At 43.4% G+C, this 24,373-nt stretch overlaps 2 protein-coding genes across 5 annotated transcripts in view; one reads left to right on the top strand and one right to left on the bottom strand.

Moving 5' to 3' along the window:
• The window catches only part of col22a1 (collagen, type XXII, alpha 1), a 58,281-nt gene extending 54,171 nt beyond the window's left edge, over positions 1–4,110 (top strand). For both annotated transcript variants that reach the window (XM_030412406.1, XM_030412407.1), the window contains 2 exons: positions 159–236; positions 328–4,110. In XM_030412406.1, coding sequence (XP_030268266.1) covers positions 159–236; positions 328–521 — 272 coding nt within the window. In that variant the 3' untranslated portion in view covers positions 522–4,110. The remainder of the gene's footprint in view (positions 1–158; positions 237–327) is intronic.
• Positions 4,111–5,352: 1,242 nt separating this feature from the next.
• Positions 5,353–24,373, bottom strand: part of col9a1c (collagen, type IX, alpha 1c) — a 36,836-nt gene continuing 17,815 nt past the window's right edge. For 2 of the 3 annotated variants that reach the window (XM_030412408.1, XM_030412409.1), the window contains 29 exons: positions 23,620–23,691; positions 23,484–23,528; positions 23,362–23,397; positions 23,222–23,245; positions 23,060–23,113; positions 22,111–22,182; positions 21,418–21,456; positions 21,179–21,235; positions 19,469–19,522; positions 19,202–19,255; positions 19,052–19,105; positions 18,892–18,945; positions 18,739–18,792; positions 18,605–18,658; positions 18,454–18,507; positions 17,971–18,024; positions 16,671–16,715; positions 16,460–16,513; positions 16,298–16,351; positions 16,067–16,120; positions 15,424–15,495; positions 15,255–15,290; positions 15,104–15,148; positions 14,972–15,004; positions 14,568–14,714; positions 13,246–13,300; positions 12,915–13,109; positions 12,198–12,284; positions 5,353–6,287 (listed from right to left, as the gene is read on the bottom strand). In XM_030412408.1, the coding sequence (XP_030268268.1) occupies positions 6,088–6,287; positions 12,198–12,284; positions 12,915–13,109; positions 13,246–13,300; positions 14,568–14,714; positions 14,972–15,004; positions 15,104–15,148; positions 15,255–15,290; positions 15,424–15,495; positions 16,067–16,120; positions 16,298–16,351; positions 16,460–16,513; positions 16,671–16,715; positions 17,971–18,024; positions 18,454–18,507; positions 18,605–18,658; positions 18,739–18,792; positions 18,892–18,945; positions 19,052–19,105; positions 19,202–19,255; positions 19,469–19,522; positions 21,179–21,235; positions 21,418–21,456; positions 22,111–22,182; positions 23,060–23,113; positions 23,222–23,245; positions 23,362–23,397; positions 23,484–23,528; positions 23,620–23,691 (1,908 nt within the window). In that variant the 3' untranslated portion in view covers positions 5,353–6,087. The remainder of the gene's footprint in view (positions 6,288–12,197; positions 12,285–12,914; positions 13,110–13,245; positions 13,301–14,567; positions 14,715–14,971; positions 15,005–15,103; positions 15,149–15,254; positions 15,291–15,423; positions 15,496–16,066; positions 16,121–16,297; positions 16,352–16,459; positions 16,514–16,670; positions 16,716–17,970; positions 18,025–18,453; positions 18,508–18,604; positions 18,659–18,738; positions 18,793–18,891; positions 18,946–19,051; positions 19,106–19,201; positions 19,256–19,468; positions 19,523–21,178; positions 21,236–21,417; positions 21,457–22,110; positions 22,183–23,059; positions 23,114–23,221; positions 23,246–23,361; positions 23,398–23,483; positions 23,529–23,619; positions 23,692–24,373) is intronic. The other variant, XM_030412410.1, reaches the window with a different exon arrangement.

Here is a 24,373-nt window from a genome sequence, read left to right as displayed (position 1 = left end):
AACCCGTTCACACTTTCTCTCGTTTCAACTCATCATCCCCACACAATTAACATTATTCCTTTCCTTGAAACTGTTGATTGATAAATAAAATTGATAAATTAAAAGACTGATAATGTGCAGAAATCATAGTGACTGTTTTTTTTTCCTATTCCTTCTAGGTGAGAAAGGAACCAGGGGAGAGAAGGGAGAAACTGGTGTTGGTGATAGAGGAGAGCCTGGACCTACTGGCCCAATAGGTAAAAAACAGTCTCCGACTTACTGTATGTATTTCCATAGGCTTCGTCTCAACCATCTTTGAGCCGTAAATTGTTCCTCCTTCCACAACAGGTCCAGCTGGTCTGCCTGGTTACGGTAAAGACGGAAGCCCGGGACAAGCCGGAGCCCAGGGAGAGCCAGGAAACCCCGGTCCCCACGGTCAACCTGGACCTGCAGGTCCCCCTGGTCAATGTGATCCCAGCCAGTGTGCCTACTACGCCAGCCTGGCGCAGAGACCCCACATCAAAAATGTCAAGGGGACTTAAAGAAGAACAGACACATGGAGCTTGAAGTCCAGCTGTATTTATGAACTTGGTCGTGTCAGTCTGAATCAAGACCTTTTCTTTTTCAAGATCACCTCAGTACGGAGGAGCTGAAGCAAAATGTGCTGCCGGTCAGATTTTTGTTTTGTTTTGTTTTGTTTTCGATATGAAGCTTGGGTTGGATGGGGATTGAGCATGGAGGGACTATTTCAGATTAAACACGGGGTAAAGAGGGCAGCTAAACATTTTTTTTTTTTTCCTCACTTGCATGCTTCCTGTAAAATATATAGGGAGATAACAAGGATGATGCGATCCTCTCCTCTTAAAACCCCACATCGGGAGTGAAGATTGGGGAGTGTGATATTGTATTGTTTCATCTGAAATTATCTCAGAAGTTCAGTTAGAAGTTTTCTTGCAGGAACATGTCGGCACCACAGGCTGTTCTTTTTATCCTGCCTGACACCATTTTGCATCAATTACCATTCACAGCCCACACTGTCCTGCGTCAATAGATGTCAATTACTGCACACTACATTGATCTCTCGCTGGGGGTCTTCTACCAGTCCATTGGTAATTACTCAGTCAGGGGAATTATCTGTTTTATTGTCACTGAGGGGAAGGAGGGAGGACAGTGTGAGGCACAATCTCAAATACCAATAGTGATTTTGTGTAGGCGGAGTGTTAATGAGTTAGTGTGGAATGTGATGAATGAGCACATTTGTACACTTCTTGCCACCAAGCTGGTAGCATTGTTCATATGTAGCCTTGTTTTGGACAGTATTGGCCCCCCTTAAACATGCAGCGATAACTGTCCAAATGTCCCCTTTCAACAAATTAGGATTTCTTTTTTTATTTATTCAGACGGATCAAAACAAGATTTTATTTTGGGAATAAACTGGAGGCAGCAGAAATTACTCGTAAATTAGAGCTTTGGCATTGTTGCTTCGAGCTTTGGGAGCGATTTGAAGGATTTCATTCCAAAATTCTGTTTTATTTGCCTACAAAACGCAACACAGCACCAACACTATCAATCATTTTCATTTAAAGGTGGATATGCAATTTGAAAATGAAAGGCATTTAAATTTGCTTGAAATCCTTTCCAAAATAGAAAGAAAAACTCATGACATGTATGCGTAATTCATATGTGCCACGTAATGATTTGTGCCAAACTCACCCTCAGGATGCCTATTAGTCTAAAAAGAGAGACAGGAAGAAATGTCACTGTTAGAATTGTACTTTTAAGTTTAATGAAGTGGCTCTGGTCATTCTCGCTTTGAGGTATGCATAGACTTGAGCAGTAAACAGCTTTGAGGAGGTGGTATAATTGCACCCTTTGTTCACCTTTCCCGAAAAACTGCTTGTTTCACACTGATTTCTTTAAACGTGTCACTTCCTTTCTGTTCAGTGAGGCCCATTAAGTGCCTATACTGTGGCAGTCCCCGGGTCGCTCTGCCCTGCTCTGAAAAGACCTTGCCTTTCTTATTTGTCCCCTGGAACCTAAAATTGGAGAGCTGCTTCCTTGCATCCTGATGACCAGAGCATTGTGAAATCCACTTGAAAGATGGTTTGCCTTTCATCCCTTATGGACCAATTACACCTCTCCCTCGACCTCAGACGTGTTGGTAATCTAGCACCTATTAAATAGCCTCCACAAAAGGTATCACATTTATCTTCCTTTTCCAAAACATGAAACGATTTAGTTCACACAGGTGCAAAAGGGAAGAGGGAGAGCAATTATCAAGAAGGGAATCTAGAAATCTTATGTGAGCCTGTCAAGACATACATATCAGAGGTTATCACAATATGGGCCAGTCATACTTATCATCTCACTGCTCAGGTTACCTAATGGAACGTCCTTTATGAAGAATGTAAAGTTGTGCCTCGGACACAGATTAGTTTTGAAGACATTAGTAAAGAAGACTGAACATTTTAGATAAATATTTGCGGACTGCTCTGGAGGCAGGAGTAATTTGATTTGTGGAGGTAAGACATGACTGTGTAATTTTTGAAAGATGAAATAGCACATTCTTCACCTTACAAATGAAAAGTTGGATTCATAAATAACTTAATTGCACCCTTGATTGTTTTTTGGTACACTCAGGTTTTTTTTATTCTTCTACAGACTCACTTGGTCCGGTGTGACCAGTAGTTTATGGTGGCTTATGTTGGCTATTGTTAATGTTCAAAAGGTTTGCTAACTGGTTGTAGCCTATACACCACAGTTTGGTCTCAAAATAAAGAACATTTACACCAACATGACTTATTTTCACTAATACATGGCCATGGCTTAAAGTTAGAAATACAACAGGATGGAAGAACTAGCTTGCTAGACTAGCTAAAAGTGGCTAATTTAAAATTAGCTTAACAGCTATTCTAACTATCTGCTCTTCAATGGACTTTACATTATCAACAAAACTGTAGAAGCCACAGCGAATAAATGTATGTTGCATTCAAAGCAGATCTGCTTCAAGAAACGTTTACATCAGTAAAACTAGACTGTCATTTTTAAATAGTTCAAATCAAATCAAATCAATCTTTATTTATATGGCGCTTTTCATACAAAAAAGTATCTCAAAGTGCCTTACAGAATAAAATGAATAAAATGTATCCTTGCTAAATTTGGTACACTCAGGGGTTTTTTCGCTACAGCCTTACCTGGTCTTGTGGGACCATTAGCTTATTGTGGCTCATGTTCGCTGTGAGGTTGAATTACCATTCACCATTTTTTGGTTCACATTCTTCCAGACATGGAGAATGGCCTCTGTTAATCAAAAGCTACATAGTTACATGGACTTTTTTTATGCTCAATAACTGGGTGTTATTTTTTCAAAGAAGGTTAGCTAACTCTAAAATATCACAGCACCTCTGAATGAATTTCTTATTTTGTTTGCCTTCAGAGCAGCCCTGCTTTGAGAAATGTTAATATCACTAAAACACGATGTTCAGAGAAGAGTCTTGTCCTAATTGTGTGATTATTTACCCGCTCTGTCAATATTGTCATACCATTTAATGTATCTTGCTATTAGCTGCTTCTTTGTCAGTGATGAACCGTAACAGTATTGCCCTTCCATGGTTTTGTAAATGCTCGTTGCAGTTACTGTTAGACTAGGTTTTACAGGGTGGGTTGGTGAGTAGGTGCATACAGCTTAAAATGTTATAATAAATGTGCAGTAAGCCAAATATCTCTCAATATTCAAATTAGCAGTTTTTGCTAATTAAAAGAGTTTTCTAAGTTATGCCGCTAAATTATTAATTATTTGAACCAATACAAATGTGTTTCAATGCAGCAACTTGTTTCCCCCAATTTTCCTGAGGAATTGGTGCTAAGGTATTTTAATTAGTAGCATATTGTAAGTATTGGAAAAAAAACACATGTACTGTACTGTATAATAAAGACTGGAACAGATTCATTTTATAATACAGGCTTTGCTTTGTTTTTTTGAATAGACAGCACTGGTCTCACATTGTTAGAGAGATCCTGCACAGCTCTATCACCATGCATTTAAATAAGGGTCCTTATTTGTTGTACCTCTGTCATCTTCTATGTTAAATACTGTATCTGTAAGCAAGCATAAAAAAACAATCACCAGTACTTTGCTGTTTCAAACTTTATGGACCTTCCTTTCGTTTACGCACACAACTTAAATTCACTGGCTCTAAGCCACAATCAGATCTATTAAATCAAAGGGATGTCCTCTGGATGGCTGCTATGCTGACTCCTTCCTGCAGCTTGGTAAAGGTCATGTTTGATCTGTGAATGTATTTGTCCTCTGCAGACAGAGGTACTGTAGGGATGATGTTGACTCTCCTTTGTAACCAGGCAACAGTGAAATGCCCTCCTGGATCCAGATTATATCCATAACAACCCAAGGAACTTGTTTTCAATACAAAACCGTTTTACTGTAAAGCGGCTGTAAAGTTTCACAGATCGATCACATAGCACGTGCAAACCAATGTACGTAAAGCAAGAAATTGTCGCTTTTCTTTCTAATTAGTTCCCTCCATCATTTTCTAAGTTCAACACCATTGTTGTAAATACAAATACTGTACAAAACTTTGTCATAATAGTGTTATCCGTTAAAAAAACTTAACATGTATGTACCAATGTGATCCTTCCTACTTACTGAAGTTACTGTAATGTAAAGTGATGGGGGGTGAAGAGGCTGAAACAGAGACACCATTCCCTGTATTTGAAGACACTGTAACATCAAAATGATTTTGGAGCTGTTAAGTCAAAAAGTCACACAATGGTATTCGAAGGTAGGTCCAAATTATAAGGGGCACCTAAACCACTACCTGCTGCTCACAACATCTTTGTTGTAGCTATCTTTGGCTGTACTCACTAGTTGCTGTTAGCAGGTAGCATAGGCTCAGCCGCCTTTCAGTGAATGACAAAGGATACAGTATGGAGGCGATTTACAGTGGCTGCGATTTGGGGCGACAAGACACAGCAGACAGAGTGTGCGGATGCATTTTCCTCTTCAGTATGGAAAATAGGTGCAAAAATATATCCTTTTTGACATTTTGTGGTATTTTGTTTAGTTATTACACAAAGAAGCACATTTGTCCACAGCATAGTTACATAAATGTTTTTGAAATAACCTCAAACAGTGTTGTTTTCTTGACATTCTGTTGATACTAGTTAATTTTGTGTATGAATTAAAATAAACTAATGGCCATTTCTTACATTTTGCCCCTTGAATTCTCTTAACAGTGCTATGTAATGATGCGACTCATCATCACTTGCATATCTTTGAATTTTAATACAGATACACAGCTGCAGCAGCTCTGAGATAGATGTTTTGCTCCATTAAACAGTCTCAATACAGCACTGTGTGCACACTTCCAAAACATATTCACTTTATTACATTGTTTGAAAAAGAAAATTAATATGACAAAATCAGGCAAAACAAATGAATGAGCCTAAATGAGAAGCACATTGTTGAAGCAGTCAGCTCAGGTCTGCACTCGAAGTTAAGTGTTACTGTGAACATTTTATTCATTTTTAAGGTTTTGTTTGGGAAGCAGAGATTGGACACATAGTTCCACTTTACTAAATTCTGTTCCTAACTGGCTCATGAATGCAGCAGTGAATAGGTGGGTCAAAAAGGCACCTCGGATTCATGGAGCTAAAAGAGTAGAAACAGTACCTTTCGAGGAGCTTATTCAAGAAATGAGAAAGTACACGCACAAGAGGAAATCAGAGAGATGTACGGTTACTATATGTTACAACCTGCTCATGTTTGTTCTCCCGAAGATACGGGGGCTGTAGAATCTCTATGGGAAAACTCATGGGCATGCGTGCCTGTCGTCAGCTGGAAGAAGTTGCTTTGGCATCAGTAGCAGCTATCTTTGAACATTAGATAAGCTCTCACTATAATCACATACAAGTTAAAATGTCTATACAGTATTCTACAATTGTGCCATGTCAATATTTCCCCTTGCGTCTCTTGGTTCAGATGGAGACATTTGAAGACTCCCAAAGATCACCGCGCCTGGTTCTCTGAGAAGGCCTGATCGTGGTCATCGCAGGATGAGATCTGGAGTGTTTCAATGAACTGTGATGTCATTAGTTTTTGTAGCCAGCAGACTTCTTTCCGCTGACCATATACAAGGGTGGAAGTCTGCCTATACAGGTTGATGGATCACAAAGCCCAGGTGCCCCTGTAGGTCCCCTAGGACCGGATGCTCCTGGGACACCAGGACTTCCTGTCTCACCGCGTCCTCCATCTTTGCCATCCTTGCCAATGCCAGGAGCGCCTGGTGCACCTGAGGTTGAGATGAAAGATATGTGAAATGTTTAAGTTGAACTAAAAATAACATTTATTTTTGGAAGCAGAGAGTACAGATTACACATATGTATACCCCCAGGTTAGCTTTGACAGAAATTTTAGGCTAATAACATTTTGGTACCTGAATTTAATTGGGACAGTACAACATCTTGGGCACTAAAAATAGTTAATAATGATATCATGTCATTCACAATGGCTACAAATGAAGCCAACCAGCAGGAGGACGGACGCCAGTAGTGTCAATAAAGTTACATTTTTTCTCATTTCAAACAAAATGCTCATTAAAATAGAAACATGGGAGTGAATAATCATGTTCTGTCCATCATTTGGCAGAGGGCACTAAATACTTGGGTTTAAAACTGGTTTAAGCAACAGATTCTGAACACAAACATTAGCTTATTTCCCTGTTAGCAACAGAATCCTTAGCCATTAGTAAATACTTTTGACGACACTCGCTTTAGCAGTCATCATTAACTTCTACTACAGCAAGTTTGTGTATACACCAGCTTTTATATCTTTTTTAGATTCAATAAAAAAATTATTCGATTTTTTCAAATATATTTGTTAAGTCTTTGGCAGTGATTCCTCAACTAAATATTCAACTAATGAGTCAGGTATGCAGACTATGAAGGTATAAGGTATAAGAAGTGAATGCAGCCACTGTGATGTCACCAATTGGTTTTAGGGTCAGCATCTTGCTGTTTTGGAGCTAGAAGTGACCAAAGGCACCCATGTCCCAAAGCATATCCTGCTTTATCATCTATTTTACTCTAAATAGGACCATGTTAAATGATTTCATAGAGTTGAAACTAGCAATTCCTCCTTGAACCGGCACCTTATCGTGGTGGAGGGGTTTGAGCACCTGAATGATCCTAGGAGCTATGTTGTCCGGGGCTTAATGCCCCTGGTAGGGTCTCCCAAGGCAAACAGGTCCTAGGTGACGGGTCAGACTAAGATCGGTTCACTCGCCCCTGATGAAAGTTATACTACCAAGGACGTGCACGTCGCCCGGATCGCCCGGATCGGCGTCATATAGTGGCCCCACCCTGGAGCCAGGCCTGGGGTTGGGGCTCGCAGGCGAGCGCCTGGTGACCGGGTCTCTGCCCACGGGACCCGGCCGGGCGCAGCCCGAACGAGCAACGTGGGCCCGCCCTCCCATGGGCTCACCACTCGCGGGAGGGTTCAGAAGGGGCCGGTGCAGAGGGATATGGGTGGCGGTCGTGGGCGGGGACCCCGGCGGCCCGATCCCCGGATGGTGACTCTAGCCATGGGGACATGGAATGTCACCTCACTGGGGGGGAAAGAGCCTGAGCTGGTGCGGGAGGCTGAGCGGTACCGACTAGAAATAGTCGGGCTCACCTCCACGCACAGCCTGGGCTCTGGAACCCAACTCCTTGAGAGAGGCTGGACTCTCTTCCACTCTGGAGTTGCCCGCGGCGAGAGGCGGCGAGCTGGTGTAGGCTTGCTTATAGCCCCCCAGCTCAGCCGCCATGTGTTGGAGTTCTCCCCGGTGAACGAGAGGGTCGTTTCCCTGCGCCTTCGGGTCGGGGATAGGGCTCTCACCGTTGTCTCGGCTTATGGTGCAGAGTACCCGGCCTTCTTGGAGTCCCTGGGAGGGGTACTGGAGAGTGCTCCAACCGGGGACTCTGTCGTTCTCCTGGGGGACTTCAACGCCCACGTGGGCGATGACAGTGTTACCTGGAGGGGTGTGATTGGGAGGAACGGCCTCCCCGATCTGAACCCGAGTGGTGTTTTGTTACTGGACTTCTGTGCTAGTCACAGTTTGTCCATAACGAACACCATGTTCAAGCATAAGGGTGTCCATATGTGCACGTGGCACCAGGACACCCTGGGCCGGAGATCAATGATCGACTTTGTGGTCGTGTCATCTGACCTCCGGCCGTATGTCTTGGACACTCGGGTGAAGAGAGGGGCTGAGCTGTCAACTGATCACCACCTGGTGGTGAGTTGGATCCGCTGGCGGGGGAGGAAGCTGGACAGACCTGGCAGGCCCAAACGTATCGTGAGGGTCTGCTGGGAACGTTTGGCAGAACCCTCTGCCAGGGAGATCTTTAACTCCCACCTCCGGGAGAGCTTTGACCAGATCCCGAGGGAGGCTGGGGACATAGAGTCCGAATGGACCATGTTCTCCACCTCCATTGTTGACGCGGCTGTCCGGAGCTGTGGCCGCAAGGTCTCCGGTGCCTGTCGCGGCGGCAATCCCCAAACCCGGTGGTGGACACCGGAAGTAAGGGTTGCCGTCAAGCTGAAGAAGGAGTCCTACCGGGCCTGGCTGTCCCGGGGGACTCCTGAGGCAGCTGACGGGTACCGGCAGGCCAAGCGTGCGGCAGCACGGGCAGTCTCGGAAGCAAAAACTCGGGTCTGGGAAGAGTTCGGGGAGGCCATGGAGAAGGACTACCGGTCGGCCTCGAAGAAATTCTGGCAAACCATCCGGCGCCTCAGGAGGGGGAAACAGTCCTCCACCAACACTGTTTACAGTGGAGGTGGGGAGCTGTTGACCTCGACTGGGGACATCGTCGGGCGGTGGAAGGAATACTTCGAGGATCTCCTCAATCCCACTGACACGCCTTCCATAGAGGAAGCAGAGGCTGGGGACTCAGAGGTTGACCGATCCATCACCCAAGCCGAAGTCACTGAGGTAGTCCGTAAGCTCCTCAGTGGCAAAGCACCGGGGGTGGATGAGATCCGCCCTGAGTACCTCAAGTCTCTGGATGTTGTGGGGCTGTCTTGGCTGACACGTCTCTACAGCATCGCGTGGCAGTCGGGGACAGTGCCTCTGGACTGGCAGACTGGGGTGGTGGTCCCCCTATTTAAAAAGGGGGACCGGAGGGTGTGCTCCAACTATCGGGGGATCACACTCCTCAGCCTCCCCGGGAAAGTCTATTCCAGGGTACTGGAGAGGAGAATTCGGCCGATAGTCAAACCTCGGATCCAGGAGGAACAATGCGGTTTTCGTCCTGGCCGTGGAACACTGGACCAGCTCTATACCCTCCGCAGGGTGCTCGAGGGTTCATGGGAGTTTGCCCAACCAGTCCACATGTGTTTTGTGGACTTGGAGAAGGCATTCGACCGTGTCCCTCGTGGCATACTGTGGGGGGTGCTCCGGGAGTACGGGGTCAGGGGCCCTCTGTTAAGGGCCGTGCGGTCCCTGTACTGCCGGAGCAGGAGCCTGGTTCGCATTGCCGGCAGTAAGTCAGACCTGTTCCCAGTGCATGTTGGACTCCGGCAGGGCTGCCCTTTGTCACCGGTTCTGTTCATTACTTTTATGGACAGAATTTCTAGGCGCAGCCACGGGCCGGAGGGGATCTGGTTCGGGAGCCAATGGATCTCATCTCTGCTTTTCGCGGATGATGTGGTCTTGTTGACTCCTTCGAGCCGGGACCTCCAGCATGCCCTGGGGCGGTTTGCAGCCGAGTGTGAAGCGGCTGAGATGAGAATCAGCAGTATCTTGGGGTCTTGTTCACGAGTGAGGGAAAGACGGAGCATGAGATTGACAGACGGATCGGTGCAGCGGCCGCAGTAATGCGGTCTTTGTATCGGTCTGTCGTGGTGAAGAGAGAGCTGAGCCGAAAGGCGAAGCTCTCGATTTACCAGTCAATCTACGTTCCGACCCTCACCTATGGCCATGAACTCTGGGTCATGACCGAAAGAATAAGATCCCGGATACAAGCGGCCAAAATGAGTTTCCTCCACAGGGTGGCAGGGCGCTCCCTTAGAGATAGGGTGAAGAGCTCTGTCACCCGGGAGGAGCTCAGAGTAGAGCCGCTGCTCCTCCACATCGAGAGGAGCCAGCTGAGGTGGCTCGGGCATCTGTTTCGGATGCCCCCGGGACGCCTCCCTCGGGAGGTGTTCCTGGCATGTCCCTCCGGGAGGAGACCCCGAGGAAGACCCAGGACACGCTGGTGTGACTATGTCACTCAGCTGGCCTGGGAACGCCTTGGGGTCCTCCCGGAAGAGCTGGAGGGAGTATCCGGGGAGAGGGAAGTCTGGGTGTCCCTGCTCAGGCAGCTGCCCCCGCGACCCGGCCCCGGATAAGCGGAAGAAAATGGATGGATGGATGGATGGAAACTAGCAATTGCGATCATAAACTCAACAGTAAACTGTTAACTGAGGTAATAAATCAAATGAGAAGTAGGGTCATTTTCTCATAATCTTACATGAAATCTGTTTGAAACCAACGGATTTAACCGCCGCTGGCTATTAGAAAGATTGCAGGCTTGAGGCACTTCCGCATTGGCTTCACTTTTCAGACCAGATAGCTACGCCCATATGTTGTACAGTCTGCGGTCCTGTCACACTGTCTGTAGGAAAAATGAATAGGAGTCTCCTAGGGGTGGGTGAAAATATCGATTCATCAGTGCATTGCAATATATTTTTTCCCAATTAAATATCGATTCATAAAATCCTCTGAATCGATTTGGACAAGCGACCACCTGCTGTCCCTCGCCGGACCTCTCGGTCCCCGCCTCAAGCAGCTGGAAGCGTCTCGCCCACGACCTCGCTCGAGGGTCGGAGGGTGGTGCGCCGCGAAAACACCGTCGGAGCTGCAGAGGCGGGTAGCCGATGTCTGACGCACCGCTCTTTCGGAGACTGTAAACTCCCAGCACAGCCGGTCTCACCCTGGCCGCTGCACCGTGCGCCCGCGAGTAGCACTCTCTCGTGGGAGGGGGGGTCAGTGTCAACGTTTTACCCCCTCGCGTCTAGCCGAGAGCGGAGGGACGGTGGTCATGTCTATGTTTATGTCAGACAAAAATGTACCATGCAGTCCCAGAAACAATGGCACTTTCTCAGCTTAACTATGGTTGCACTATTTTATACCTAAACACATCGAGTACCTTTGTTTACATTTCAATTTGAACTAGAACTTCCTAGAGGAAAGATTTATAATTTAAGATGACTTTTTTTAATTAAAAAATTATCAACAGGTACTCTAATGAATTATTTGTTTATTACTACTTATTACTGAATCGATATCGAAACATTTAAGTCAATATTGAATCGAATCGATATTGAATCGAATTGCGACCTAAAGAATCGAAATCGAATCGAATCGTGAGGTTCTTAACAATACCCAGCCCTAGAGTCTCCTCTTTGCAACTCTATTACTTTCAGCAGTCTGTACATGTTTGCCTAGGACAAAAAAACTTGTGCAAAATGCTGAATGTTGTTAAGGGCCACACGTCACATCCAAAACGACTTGAATGACTGAGAGAGGAGACAGGAAGAGATACCTTGTGTCCAGTCGGTAGCGTAGTTTTTGACAACTAATGGCAGCTAGTAGCGCAACTGTTTTTGTTCCTGTCTTGCAAGCACATTATATGATGACCATGGATGCATAATGTGAACGGATGACACATCCTTCTAATGATTTAACACCAATCCACTGATCCACAGTGGTTATATACCAGTGAAGTGACAGCAGAGGCGGGGAGGAGGGCAACTGCTTGGAAGCAGACTTCAAAGCAGGATTTAACATGTTAAAAATACAGCTTTGTTAGGTTGTCAGCATGTTTGTTAGACTTCAGTGATTCACACAGTGTGTTGTGGTGATTAGCTCTCAGTGCAAACAGAAACTTTGTTTGTTCACAGGCTAAGTCCACAGAGCATCTTTAACAGCAAAGTCGTCCCTAAAAAGTCAGTCAAACGCCGTTGGGGGAGACGCTCACCCAGAGGCTTTATAGCTTTGATGCTGTTTCCAAAAACACATCCAGTTTTGATAAAAGGAAAATCTGCACAAGAGCATTATTATAGTGTATATTTCCTTACACATGAAGTGATGAGTGTTTAACTTTCAGATCCACTGTTCACAAAAAGGAATGTAGACATTTTGAAGACCCATTTTGAAGCGATGGGAATGTAGCTTTACCTGGTGCACCTGGTGCTCCTGGGCTGCCTTTGATTCCAACCCCGTCCTCTCCCTTGTCACCCTTGTCTCCCTTCTCCCCAGCATCACCTGCAGAACGGAGGAGTACATGGAGGGCACACAAATGAATGCTGAGATGAGGTGGAGAGGCATACAGTTGTCACAGGGATGGGGATGTAATTAGGTAACTTAATGACTCCACTGTGACTCAGCCTTGCTCAGTGAATCATTGATTGTATAATGTTATGCACGGCTGAATCCCTTTTCATCTGCAGAGCTTTCTGCATTACTTCCTCCACTGCTGTGCCAGTGTGAAGACAAAGGCTTACAGCCAGGACCCACAGCCTGGTTATCACTAAAGGCTCCAGTTAATGTCTTGCCACTACATCCGCTGTATTTGTTCTGGATGCTCTCCAGGAAAATAAAGCAAAAAGCTATCACAACAGCACAGCAACTATCACAGTAGGGATGAAATACATTCAGTATTTGCAAAGCATTCAAGTCCTTTGTGAAGACTGCTGTATTCAGCTGCTTATTAAATCCCTTTTTTGAGCCCTTACATGCAGCCTAATGTCTGAATCAAACCCAGTGGCTGCTAAGAAATTCACACCGTCAACCAGGTGAGGTACAAGGACACCCCATGTCTGGTTTCTTTGGGCTGGCTTTGTTGGAGTTCATCGCGCTGACTAGTGAAAAACAGATTTGAGAAGGTGCACTGACCTTTCTTGCCAGGTGTGCCTGGAAGTCCAAAGAAGCCTGGGTGACCTTTGGGACCTGCCGGCCCTGGGGCTCCTGCTGCTCCTGCCGCTCCAGCCACCCCAGGGGGGCCGGGAGGTCCTGCTGGCCCAGGGGTACCAGGGGCACCCAGGGCGGCTGGCCTCTTCAGAAACTCTTTCAGAAACTCTTCCATTTGTTCTGAATAGACAAATGACAAATCACACTGAAACACAAACATATCCTGCAAGAGACGCCCATCATCAGTCTGACCATGAGTGAAACATATGTGATGATAAAGATGTGATAATGTCAAATTAAAGTGAACAAATGGCACCTCCAACAACAGCTGAGCACATCTCCCGAAGCTTCTCATCACTGACCTTTGGGCCCTGTCAATATAATGAGTATACATTAACACAAAGAGACCCTTGTTGTCTTACAATTTCTGTCAGTAGACATCCACACTGCATCACAGAACACATAGATTTAATCATGATGCATGCTTTAAGGCAAGAGATGAAGACGAGGAAGCATGTCAGTAGGGAGCAGTACTGTTACTGCCACTCCCAATCTACAGCCATGTTAGCAGCTGTATGAGGCTGCACCTGAGCTACAATAACAATGCTAACAGATATAGTATAGTTAATAACGTGAGTGTTTAGTTCGAAGTTAGCATGTGATGTACACATAGCTTACATACAACAGTGATTCAAATCAAATTCTTCAGATCTAATTTGTGTAATTCAAAAGGGTCTGTGACTTAGCGAATACAGAGCTCTAGATACAGAGCTCTAGATACAGAGCTCTAAATACAGAGCTCTAGATACAGAGCTCTAGAGATGATTGAGGGAGATGAGAAGGATAGAAGAAACTGGACCTTTTTGGGCATGTAAACAAAGCTTTGCCAGCTGAAATTCCAACATATAATTATTTGGACCTCATGGGACCTTATTTGGGAAAATGAATGCACATATGATGTTTGTCATGTAAAAGATCATTTTCCAAATAGTTTGTCTTAAAACTACAAGACTTTGAAAATCCATTATCACAGTCACATGCTCACAAAACTGACAAACTCTCCGTTCACATAACTAGAGTTGCCAACATGAGCAGATTTATTGTGATTTTTAATCTTTTTTAGTTTATTTTCTGTGCCGAGTTGGCGTCCATCTTGGTGTTAGGGACGTGTGTTGTGGTTTAACACAAAAGTAGATGATATCACTAACTCGCAACACATTTGATTGGATAAACTGATGCAAATGCCCCTGACTTCTTAGGGAGTCAAGACAAAAGATGGAGATTTTTTGTTATTACAATAATCACACTAATTATTTTTTGATGCATATTAAGCATATACTAAGAGACAAATGCACATTTTTTTGTCTCGAAGCAGATATGATATGTTTCCCTTCTTAATGTTTGTCAGTGCTAACATTTGCTACCTATGACACTGACATTGCCATCCCTAGAGCACCGCTAGCATGGCAGCAAAGAACCTATACAACCCCATGGTGCACAACTAAATATGGCGCGAACAGATTATGGAACCAGTTGTTTTCTCTCTAAGTTAGAGATCTAATGTTTAGCTCTTGGTGGCGACTGCTGCCTCTCCTGCACATATTGCATCTCCTGTATATTGGTAAAGCTAACACTTACAGGTAGACCTCGGGGGCCTGGTGATCCAGGGATGCCTGGTTCTCCCTCCATTCCTCGAGCTCCCATTGGACCAGCCAAACCCTCGTGGCCCGGCGGGCCTGGTCTGCCATGGTCTCCTGTAGCTCCTCTTTGGCCCTTGTCTCCTTGCTTAAGGTTGGAAAAAAGAGACAACGCAATCCACATTTGACATTACTGAGACCATTACTACATGTGAGGCTGTATGCCTTGTTTCTTTAATATGCGCAGGGTTTGTATCATGCTTCGAGGTAACAAATTCAACTAGTTTGCATTATTTTAATCATATCATTTTACTACTTGCAGGTGTTACAGCACTTATATGTGAAAAGATCCTTAAGCCACGGTTCAGTATGAGACTTGGAGTACACAGAGCATATTCTTTATACCTGTCCTTTGATTCCAGTGACACCTGGAGGGCCCTAAAAACACACATAAAGATTAGTTGACTTCTCGGAAACCAACACACAGAAAATGCTTTTCAGACATTCGTTTTTAAAACAAAACCAAGCCTCACACACCTGGTCTCCCTTGACCCCAATATCTCCAGCTGGACCTGTGTCCCCCTGTTCACAACAAATGACATAGTGATTATGTACAGTGACTGTTGGGCTAATGGAAGGTCATTCAGAGGTACATCAAAACCAATTCAGAGATTATAATTGTCCTTACCTGATTTCCTTTTGGTCCCATTGGTCCCATAGGCCCCTAGACAACACATGGAAAAACATCAGATACCGGCACTTCACCTAAGGATTGTCATCATAGTGGATTTTAAAATAAAGGAGAATTCAAATTGAAGTAAACAAAAGGTGATGTTAGAAAAATGTGATTTGTCTACCTGATCACCTTTGTAACCGGGATGACCCTTCAGTCCTTTAGCACCAGTGTCACCTTTATCTCCTTTGTCACCCTGGAAATACAATATTTTATACGTACATCTGCTAAATACATTTTTACATTTTTAAACGTTGGCAATTTGATCTGTTTTTGTGTCTATATATTCTCCTTGAGGACGATTAAATCTGTAACTGTTCACCCAAGTATCCATGTCGGTACTCGCAGATGTTAATATATGCTTGAAATTGATCACTAGTTGCTATATTTATTATTAATTAGATTTTCCCTCATTATGAGAACAGACACTTGCTCAACTCTGCTGTCTTTATCATTACTGGAAGGGCTGCTTTGTAAAGCACTTGCTGGGATTCAATTTGATCTGTAGATAAGGTTTCTTTTAATAATTACAGCATTAGGGACAAAACGTTAGCTTGCAATGTTAATGTTATCTGGCTAGCATTAGCAATGTTGGGTAGTGCAAAAAGTTGGCATGCACCTTGAGGGGGCAGATGATTTAGACAGCAGCGGTGTTCTGACGTGATTTTAATGGAAGGGGGGCTGAATGTTTAGTAACACCTTTAAGTAAATATCCTCAGTTGCATTCAAACACTGGAATATAGACCCTTAAATTGGTAATGTCTCACCTGGATGCCTGGTGGACCTGCAGGCCCCACTGGCCCTTGTTTTCCTGTTTCACCCTGGAAAATTATCATTGATAAGTTTAACACATCAACTACAGATTACACATCAACTTGTTAATTCTGATGTACCTTAAAGTGCAACTAACATCCATTAAACATCAATATCGATAGAAAAGCAGGAGCAGAAACATTAACATGACCTACACAATGCTGAAAAGGTGAATATGAACTCACAGTTTTTCCTTTATCTCCTGGTTTACCATCTTCTCCATCTTTTCCAGCCTCCCCCTGCGTGAAAACAAAATGAGTGTGGAGAGAATATGACTCGCGTCAGACTAACAGATAAACAGATGAATAAAATCAGAGTGTAATAAGGGCTTGATGGGAAACTCTCACAGTCTTTCCAGGAAGTCCAACTGGTCCGATGGCTCCCTCTGCACCAGTCTCGCCCTGAATCCGCAACAGAAGACTGTGTTAGCCTCCAAGGTTTTTTTTATTTCTATCAGCTCATGATGAGTGGGCTGTGTGGAAGTTTAATAGTGCAGCAATGAAATATTGGATGTACAATGTGGGCATGGCTCATTGAATAGGAGATGATTCCAATTACCTTTTCACCGGGGGGTCCGACTACTCCCTGCTTCCCTGGCAGCCCCTTGGAACAACAACACATCATATGAACGGAAACTTAAAGGCAAATGAATATGTTACTGTTGCTGAGCGCCCTGGAAGCATTTTAACTTCATTAATAGGAAAAAGGTCAATGCATCAAAAATAAATAACATATTTTCAAATTCTTAGACAAAAGACATTATACAGCCATACTAATGGCTCCTTAAGGATCTGTTTTTGCGATTTAGTGCAATTGCAGACGGACTTCCAAAAAGCATGGAAGAAGAGAATAATGCTAATGCGCAGGATTACCAAGAAAGATAGTAGTGCTGTAAACCATGAGGGAAAAAAATAAAACATTTAAACACCTTATTTTGGGGCAAATTCTACTTCTGAAGTGTTTTCTTTCAGATTTGACTGATGATTCTATACGTGCGGTTTTAATGTCCCAGTGACCATTGAAAGTGAAGCCCTGGCTCTCTTCCCATTCATTTGGACAGAGGCCTGGTCTTGTTAGCCTAAAATAACTTCCCGGGGCCAGTGCCAAGATGGCTGCAGAGTGGCAACACACATGCATAAAGGGACTTTGATTAAACCCAAATTTAATGGTGGTGCTATATTGCCGATACAAAGTATTTGAGTCATCATACAACCACCTCAAAAAGCTATCTTAATCATGTGAATCTTTACCATGTCCACCAATGACATTGCGTCCATGTCTGTATGTGGAATGAAAATGTCTGTTACTTTTAAAGATATGATGGCAACAAAAACCCACACTGACACACAAAACCTCCTTGTAAATGTCATTAGTCGAGGCTTTATCGCAACGCATTTTCCTGAAGTGGCTTGCAAATGATTTGCTTTTCATTCCCCCCAGTATTTTCAGTTAACAAAATCACTCTTAAGAAAAAAAAAAAAAAGAGGAAATCATAACCTCTTTCAGAAAACAGCCAGGTACGTGTATAAAGCGTGCTGCTCTTTATCTACAGTTCCATTTGGTATCGTTCAAGCTCTATCCGTTAGCCTGTCACCTCACATACTTGCCGGCAAAGGTCGACGTGCTCTTAGCTTTAGACTTTTCCTTCCCGCTGGTTGTTTGACTTTCATGTTTTATTTATCCCACCTGCTACGTGACCTCAGAGAGCGGCTCGTCCTCCGTCAGTTTTTACTCGCTGTGACTCAGTACGAATATAACTATTCCAAGTCGTAATCACCAATTTGAGATATCACTGCAAAATCGTGATAAAGTTTAATGATCTGTCTTTGATATAGAAATAAGATGAAGTTGGACTTACGGGAATACCCACAATGCCCCTGATACCACTGGCTCCAGGAGTGCCAGCCTCTCCCTGTTGAGTAGAAGTTCAGGCACACAAGTATGATTATAAATATAAGTGATGTCAATACAAATGAGTTCGTATGCATACCTTCCTCATGAGGTAAACGAAGAAACGTGTTTGGATCTATAAAAACTTTTGCTTGTGCAGTGTCAATGTGTGGGATAAAAAACAAATCTCCTGCAAATGAACTTGAATTTGAATTATTATTATTGAATTTATTACACACCAGTTTTGCTGACACAACCTCTGTTGGTTTCATGGTGGATTATGTTAGCATCTGGTTTTTCGTTACGATCTATACATTGTATCACCGACTCCACACCCTCACAGGTGAACATTTCTTTAAGGAAAACTCAACATGCGGGTGTGTTTGGTAATAATGTATACAGGTATTGAATCCTAGAACAAAAGTATTTGCTGTTAAAGATCAAAAGTCACCTTGGCTCCATCAACTCCAGGAACTCCATCCAAGCCGTCTTTACCAGGCGCTCCCTGTAAGTTCACACCACACAGTCACAGCCTGAGCAACAGTGTGTTTAAGAATAAATGAGCCACAGGGAAGTTTATTCAATCCAATCAGGGTACTCACAACATCTCCTTTATCCCCTTGAGGACCCTGCTCTCCTTGAGGTCCAACAGCTCCCTAATCACAATCAAAGTCTTTTTTTACCAAAACAGTCTTTCAAGGAATATTTTGAATCTAAGTTGAAGTGCAGAACTCACTTCTTCACCCTTGGGCCCCTCCAGACCCTGACGTCCACGGATTCCCTCCACACCCTGAGAGCAGAGATTTAAGTTAGCTTTCAATCACACAAATGAATTGGAGAGAAAAAAACAGCAAAGAGCAGAGAACAGAGATCTGATAAGACTTCTTACAGGAGCTCCAGGTGGGCCAGTGGGTCCTGGGACGCCATTGAAACCAGGTGGACCCTGTGGACAGAGGAGTTTTTTTCAGAAAATGAAATGCTACAAACATTTATATCATCATCGCATCGGTAAAAATGTTTATATTTTTCAAAACTTTGGTTTGACTTACTCTGTCTCCCTTTTCTCCTGTAGTACCAGGGAATCCAATGGGCCCTCTTTGTCCCTAGACAACAAAAAAAAATGTAGATATGATACCTGTTATAGATACAGTATACCGGCCGGTAATAACACACTGTAACTTAGGAATTATCTTCCTTACATCATCTCCCATGCGACCTGGTGGCCCCTGAGGACCTTGTTCTCCAGCGTCTCCCTGTGGAAAAAAACAAGCAAGAACAAATTAGTTATATTCCAGGAACAGAGATAATCATATCAAGCTGTTAACGGGACATAATTTAATCATTTACATGCAAGTTCTTCTTGGCGTCTGTCTCCTTCCATACACAGGACCTACAGGAGTTACTAGAAATAGGAATTTGGTGCAGAGGGAGAATAAAAAAGGGATACTAAGAAGTCTCATAGGTACCTTGTCTCCAGGAGTTCCATCTTTTCCAGGCTCACCAGGCAAACCTTTGTGTCCCTGAAGGCAGCAATCAATTATATTAACAATTAGGTATTATTAGATTTGATCTTATTACTGTCACAGCTCGAGGTTCCTGTATATTAATTATGAATTTAATCGTCTTAATGTATCCCAGAGTTTCACTCTCCTCCTGAAAGTGGATGTTGTTTTCCAAGACTCCCAAGCAGCTGCTGTTTCTCTATGATTCTCATCAAGTATAACTACACGCATGATTTCAAACAATGCTAATGTCAGCATGCTAACATGCTCACAATGAGCACGTGATGATGTGCTCAATGAAAAGCTAAAGGTATCACCAGCATTACAATAATTCATACTGTAGGGGCCGCCAATGTCTGTGCCACAATCAATGACAATTCACAAAGCAACTCAAGTCACTTGTTTTTTCAATCCGGGGTTCTCAAAATGTGGCCCGTGGGCGGATGTTGGCCCTCGAACACATTTTGTGTGGGTCCACAAAGTGACATAGAATTAATGCATTATATTTGATTCATTCAATTTTAATACTTTAACTTTTTGGAAGCCTGCATTCAATACACTACTCGGCCAGTTTGTAAAAACAACATGGAGCAAATGCAGATGTATGTCATATAGTTATCAAAATAGGGTCAATTGCATCCTGGTGTGTGCTGGATAATTGATATTTTGAGAAGCACTGCTGTGCATGTGGTACCTTCTGTTTTTTTTTTTTTTTTTGGATAACTCACTGTTGACTTGATTTCACACTGGACATGGACAGCAGTCTCCTGAGTGAAAGTCTTGTGCTTGTTTGTCCTGACCATCCATCCTCCACCTCCTCCCTACAGACTTGTGGATCTTTATATACTTCTTCTTCTCACCTCCTCCTTTGCTGCCGTTCTTACTACCATGGCCACAAGAGGTTGCTGCCTATCTATATCTCTTAATCTAGTGTTTATGGCATTTTTTTTCTATTGTATTTGATCTAATATTTCTTGTACATTTTTATCTTATTCCATTATATATTTGTCTTATTCAACTCCTACTTCACGCTGCTACTTTTTATATTGTGTTGTTTACACGCTGTTTGGTCCTTTTGCAGCTGGTGCAGAAATAATCTAATTGTATCTTATCTAATCTCATAAATGTATATCAGGGTCAAGAATCTTGCACAGTTGACCTATACGGTTGTTTTTCTGATGAAGACGGACCGGCCAACTAGTGGAACCTCTCGAGTGTCGAGGAAATGATATATTGTCATCAGCGATAATGCTGTATTTCAACAGAGGACTCTGCAGTTTCATGTGGAAATGAGATGAAACAAAACCCCAAGTAAGAAACAGTTAAGGAACAGTTACAGGAATAAGAGATTCCCTTTTTCTTTGTCCTCAGGGAACACACGTAAATCACAGATCCTACGACAAGGTCATGGGTTTTACTGTGCAGCCCATAATCATATATCAGCTCTCAGACATCAAAAGACTGAGAATCCCTGTCTGTTTATGTCTCTGTTTGTATGGATTAATGTATAAATTCAATGCTGTCAGTCATCTGAGCCTTGTGAAAGCTACAGAGGAACACGTGAGCTCACGCACTGCTAAATCTCTAACCAACTCACTAGTAACTAAACCACAACCACGTCAAACTATATATTGCAGAAGATATTGTTTTTTTATTGACATTGACATTCCTCACCTTCATCCCCGGTAGCCCAGCCAATCCCTGTGGTCCAGCAGGACAGGCAGCAGGACACTACAAACATACACAGACACAGATGGGATTAACATGAGAGACAGGACAGAGCGTCTAATACTCGGCTGCCGCAGAGCCTCTTAGCTTCAATGACTCCATTTGATCAGAAATTCACTGTCACCGCTCCAATTGCCATGCTTCCAGAAAACATTTGGCAGTGTGTAAGACAGTAAAACACTCACAGCTTCCCCACTTCCCTCATTGCTGGCACCAGGCGGTCCCTAAAACACAGCAGAGTGACATCTAAAACAGTCGTGGGTGTTTAGATGTCCACATAAATCCACCACAGCAGAGACTCCCAGAGAGGTAATGTGAAAAGAGACTGCAGCATGCGGCATCCTCATACACTCTGATTTCACATGGAAATCTGAGCTCAAGAAGTATCTTGTCATGTAAAATGTCAATATAGAGATGACAGATTAGTATGAGGGCGGTTGGGGTTACACTTGTTCAGCAGATGGTCAATATGCAGCATGTGGCTGATACTGATATCATTAATTTTTCCTCATTTTGGCATGATACAATCAGTTGTATACTGTAATGTGTTAAATTCGACCAAGCCGACGTGGCATGGGGTCTATGAGAGGCCACTAATGAGAAGACTGATGAGAGTTTACAAAACAATGTATGGAGGAATTTAGCATCCCAAGGAGTCTTTAAATAATAATACATAATACATGTTTGTATATAATTTATTATATACAAGGATATCAGGTGATATTGACAATCAGCATTTAGCTATTATCCCAAATATTAGTATCTGCATACAGGCATTCAAATATGGAATATTTGAAATGCTTGAATGAAAAAAAAAGGAAAAAAAAAAAAGGACAAAAAGTGTATTGTCCAGAACATGGGTTAGCTCCGGTTCTTACCACAGGCCCCGGTGGACCAGGGGGGCCAGGAGGCCCTGCAACGCCACTTCCCCCCTTGGGTCCAGGTGGACCCTGCAAGTACAGGAAAATATGATCATAACATTTGACATTCAAAACATCAAAACAAGAATTTCATTATGTTCAACAACGATGCTTTAATGATGCTGTGGAGATCGTATTTCAAGATTTGTTTGAAGTAAATAGTCTAGAAGTTGATGCATGCAGTCATCTTGATTTTTCATGACTTATTCATATTATTTGTGAGGGTCAGAAGAAGCACTCAGGCCATTTAGTATAGGTAGCAATACAACAATGTAAAAATACTCATTACAATATAGTGTAGTGTAGGCCTGAATTTGGCTAAATTTAGATCAAGGATTAGGGGTAAAAGTAGTCTTTTAGCAGGGAAATGAACCTCAAACAGTTTGGACAGTAATCACTCTCTAATAGACCTGCTAACAACTCAAAGACTTCATTGTGGATCCCGCCACTTTTCTTTCGAAGACGCCGCCTCTGATTCGATATTTCTTGCTGCCTTCTTCCCACTCTGCCTCTGATTGGCTTACCCTGATATTGTTAACCTAACCCTTATCTATACCACTAAACAGTCATAGACAGACTAGAGCAGGTTCTAGCAAGAAAAGCAGTGGGTTTCATAATAACACCTCACATACACCTGAAGCATGACAAGCAGCTGCGAATAGACACTTTTCTCCTGTTTAAAGAGGTCACAAGGCAAAAATGTTGGGAACCACTGGTTAAATCTGTCTTGTATTTTCTAAGTTTGTTTTTACACAAAAAAAAAAAAAAAAATGTAACCACTTATGTAAAATAGATATTGGGGAGTAAAAATGAATTATTTCCCTCTGAGATGTGGTGGTGTAGAGGCATAAAGCAGCATCAAATTTAAAATCTTTGTTTATTGTGCCCCATCACAGTTGACACTGACCTCAGGCCCAATGTTTCCTTCATCTCCTGGGATCCCTGGTTTCCCTGGTGCTCCCTGTTGGACACAGGCAAACAACAGTTAATACAGGAGCATATTCACTGCTAAGCCATGTAAGAGCATTTCAACAAAGTTTCAGAATAAATTAAAAATTGTAGCACATACAGCAGGTCCTTCAGTTGCTGGGCCCTGTAAAGAAGAGACACGTGCGATTTGAATTAGACTTAAAGTATTGGTAGTTTCTTCATTGTCAAATACAGCACAATTTCAATACATGTTGCTTTAATGAGAATTTCTCTACTCACAGGTGAACCTGGAGGTCCAGGAAAGCCAGGAAGTCCCTGAAATCAGGATGGGAAAATAATCAGTAACATTGCCATCCTTCTTATGACTTAATGACTTTGAAGTGATCTAAATGGTCACTCACTCTCTCCCCTACAGGCCCTCTGGGACCCATTGGGCCAGATGGACCCTGAAGACAACAATAACACACAGTCACTCACGGACAGTTCTGGTAGATAATGTAAAAAGTGTGTATCAGTGGACTAAGTGATGTGTCGTACAGAAGCTCCTGGAAGACCGGGCAGGCCTCTCTGTCCAGGAAGACCGATCTCCCCTTGCTCCCCTTTGCTTCCCTAGGAAACAGACACAACAGAAATAAAACAGCTTTATCTTCTTCCTGCATCTCTCTGCACTGTTGCTAAGATACACGGAGGCAGTGACAGTCAACATTTAATCAATGAAAGGTGGGCCGCTCTCGTTGTTTCTTAGATCAACCACAACCCAAGCTCGTGTAAGGCTAAACAGATAACAAACGGGTTGGACAGGAAAAGAGCAACGGTAAATAACAGAGGCACCATAAAACATTTTCCCTGCAGTTAACCTCAGGCTCAACATATAACAATTACAAATAAATTGTTATGCATCAGTGCAATTACATATTGTTGCGTTATTTGAGTGAGAAGAATGACCCTCAAGAAAACAAAAATGTTGTAAAATTAATTACACAGCACAATACACTGATCCACCTGGAGGCAAATCCCACGAAGGATTGCTAGATCTCTGAATTTCTTGTCCTTTCAATTGAAAGAGAGTAAAGGCAGGAACACACCAGCCCAACCGTTGGACGTCTGAAGCGTTTGGAGAGGCTCGGACGAGGTCGGGAACACATATGTTTGGTGTGTTCAGCTGCGTCGGAAGCTTTCGGAGCCGCGCGGACGTTGTCGGATCCGACTGAGCATGCGAAGTCTGAGGAGGAGGGCCGTCGGACGTCTGAGCCGTTGGATCCTCTGATTGGTTGTGTGCCAGCTGAATGGC

This window comes from Sparus aurata, chromosome 3 (genome assembly GCF_900880675.1).
Source record: "Sparus aurata chromosome 3, fSpaAur1.1, whole genome shotgun sequence".
Taxonomy (NCBI): Eukaryota; Metazoa; Chordata; class Actinopteri; order Spariformes; family Sparidae; genus Sparus; species Sparus aurata.
The sequence above is the reverse complement of the archived record's forward strand: the minus strand, read 5'-3'. Positions and strand labels throughout refer to the sequence as shown.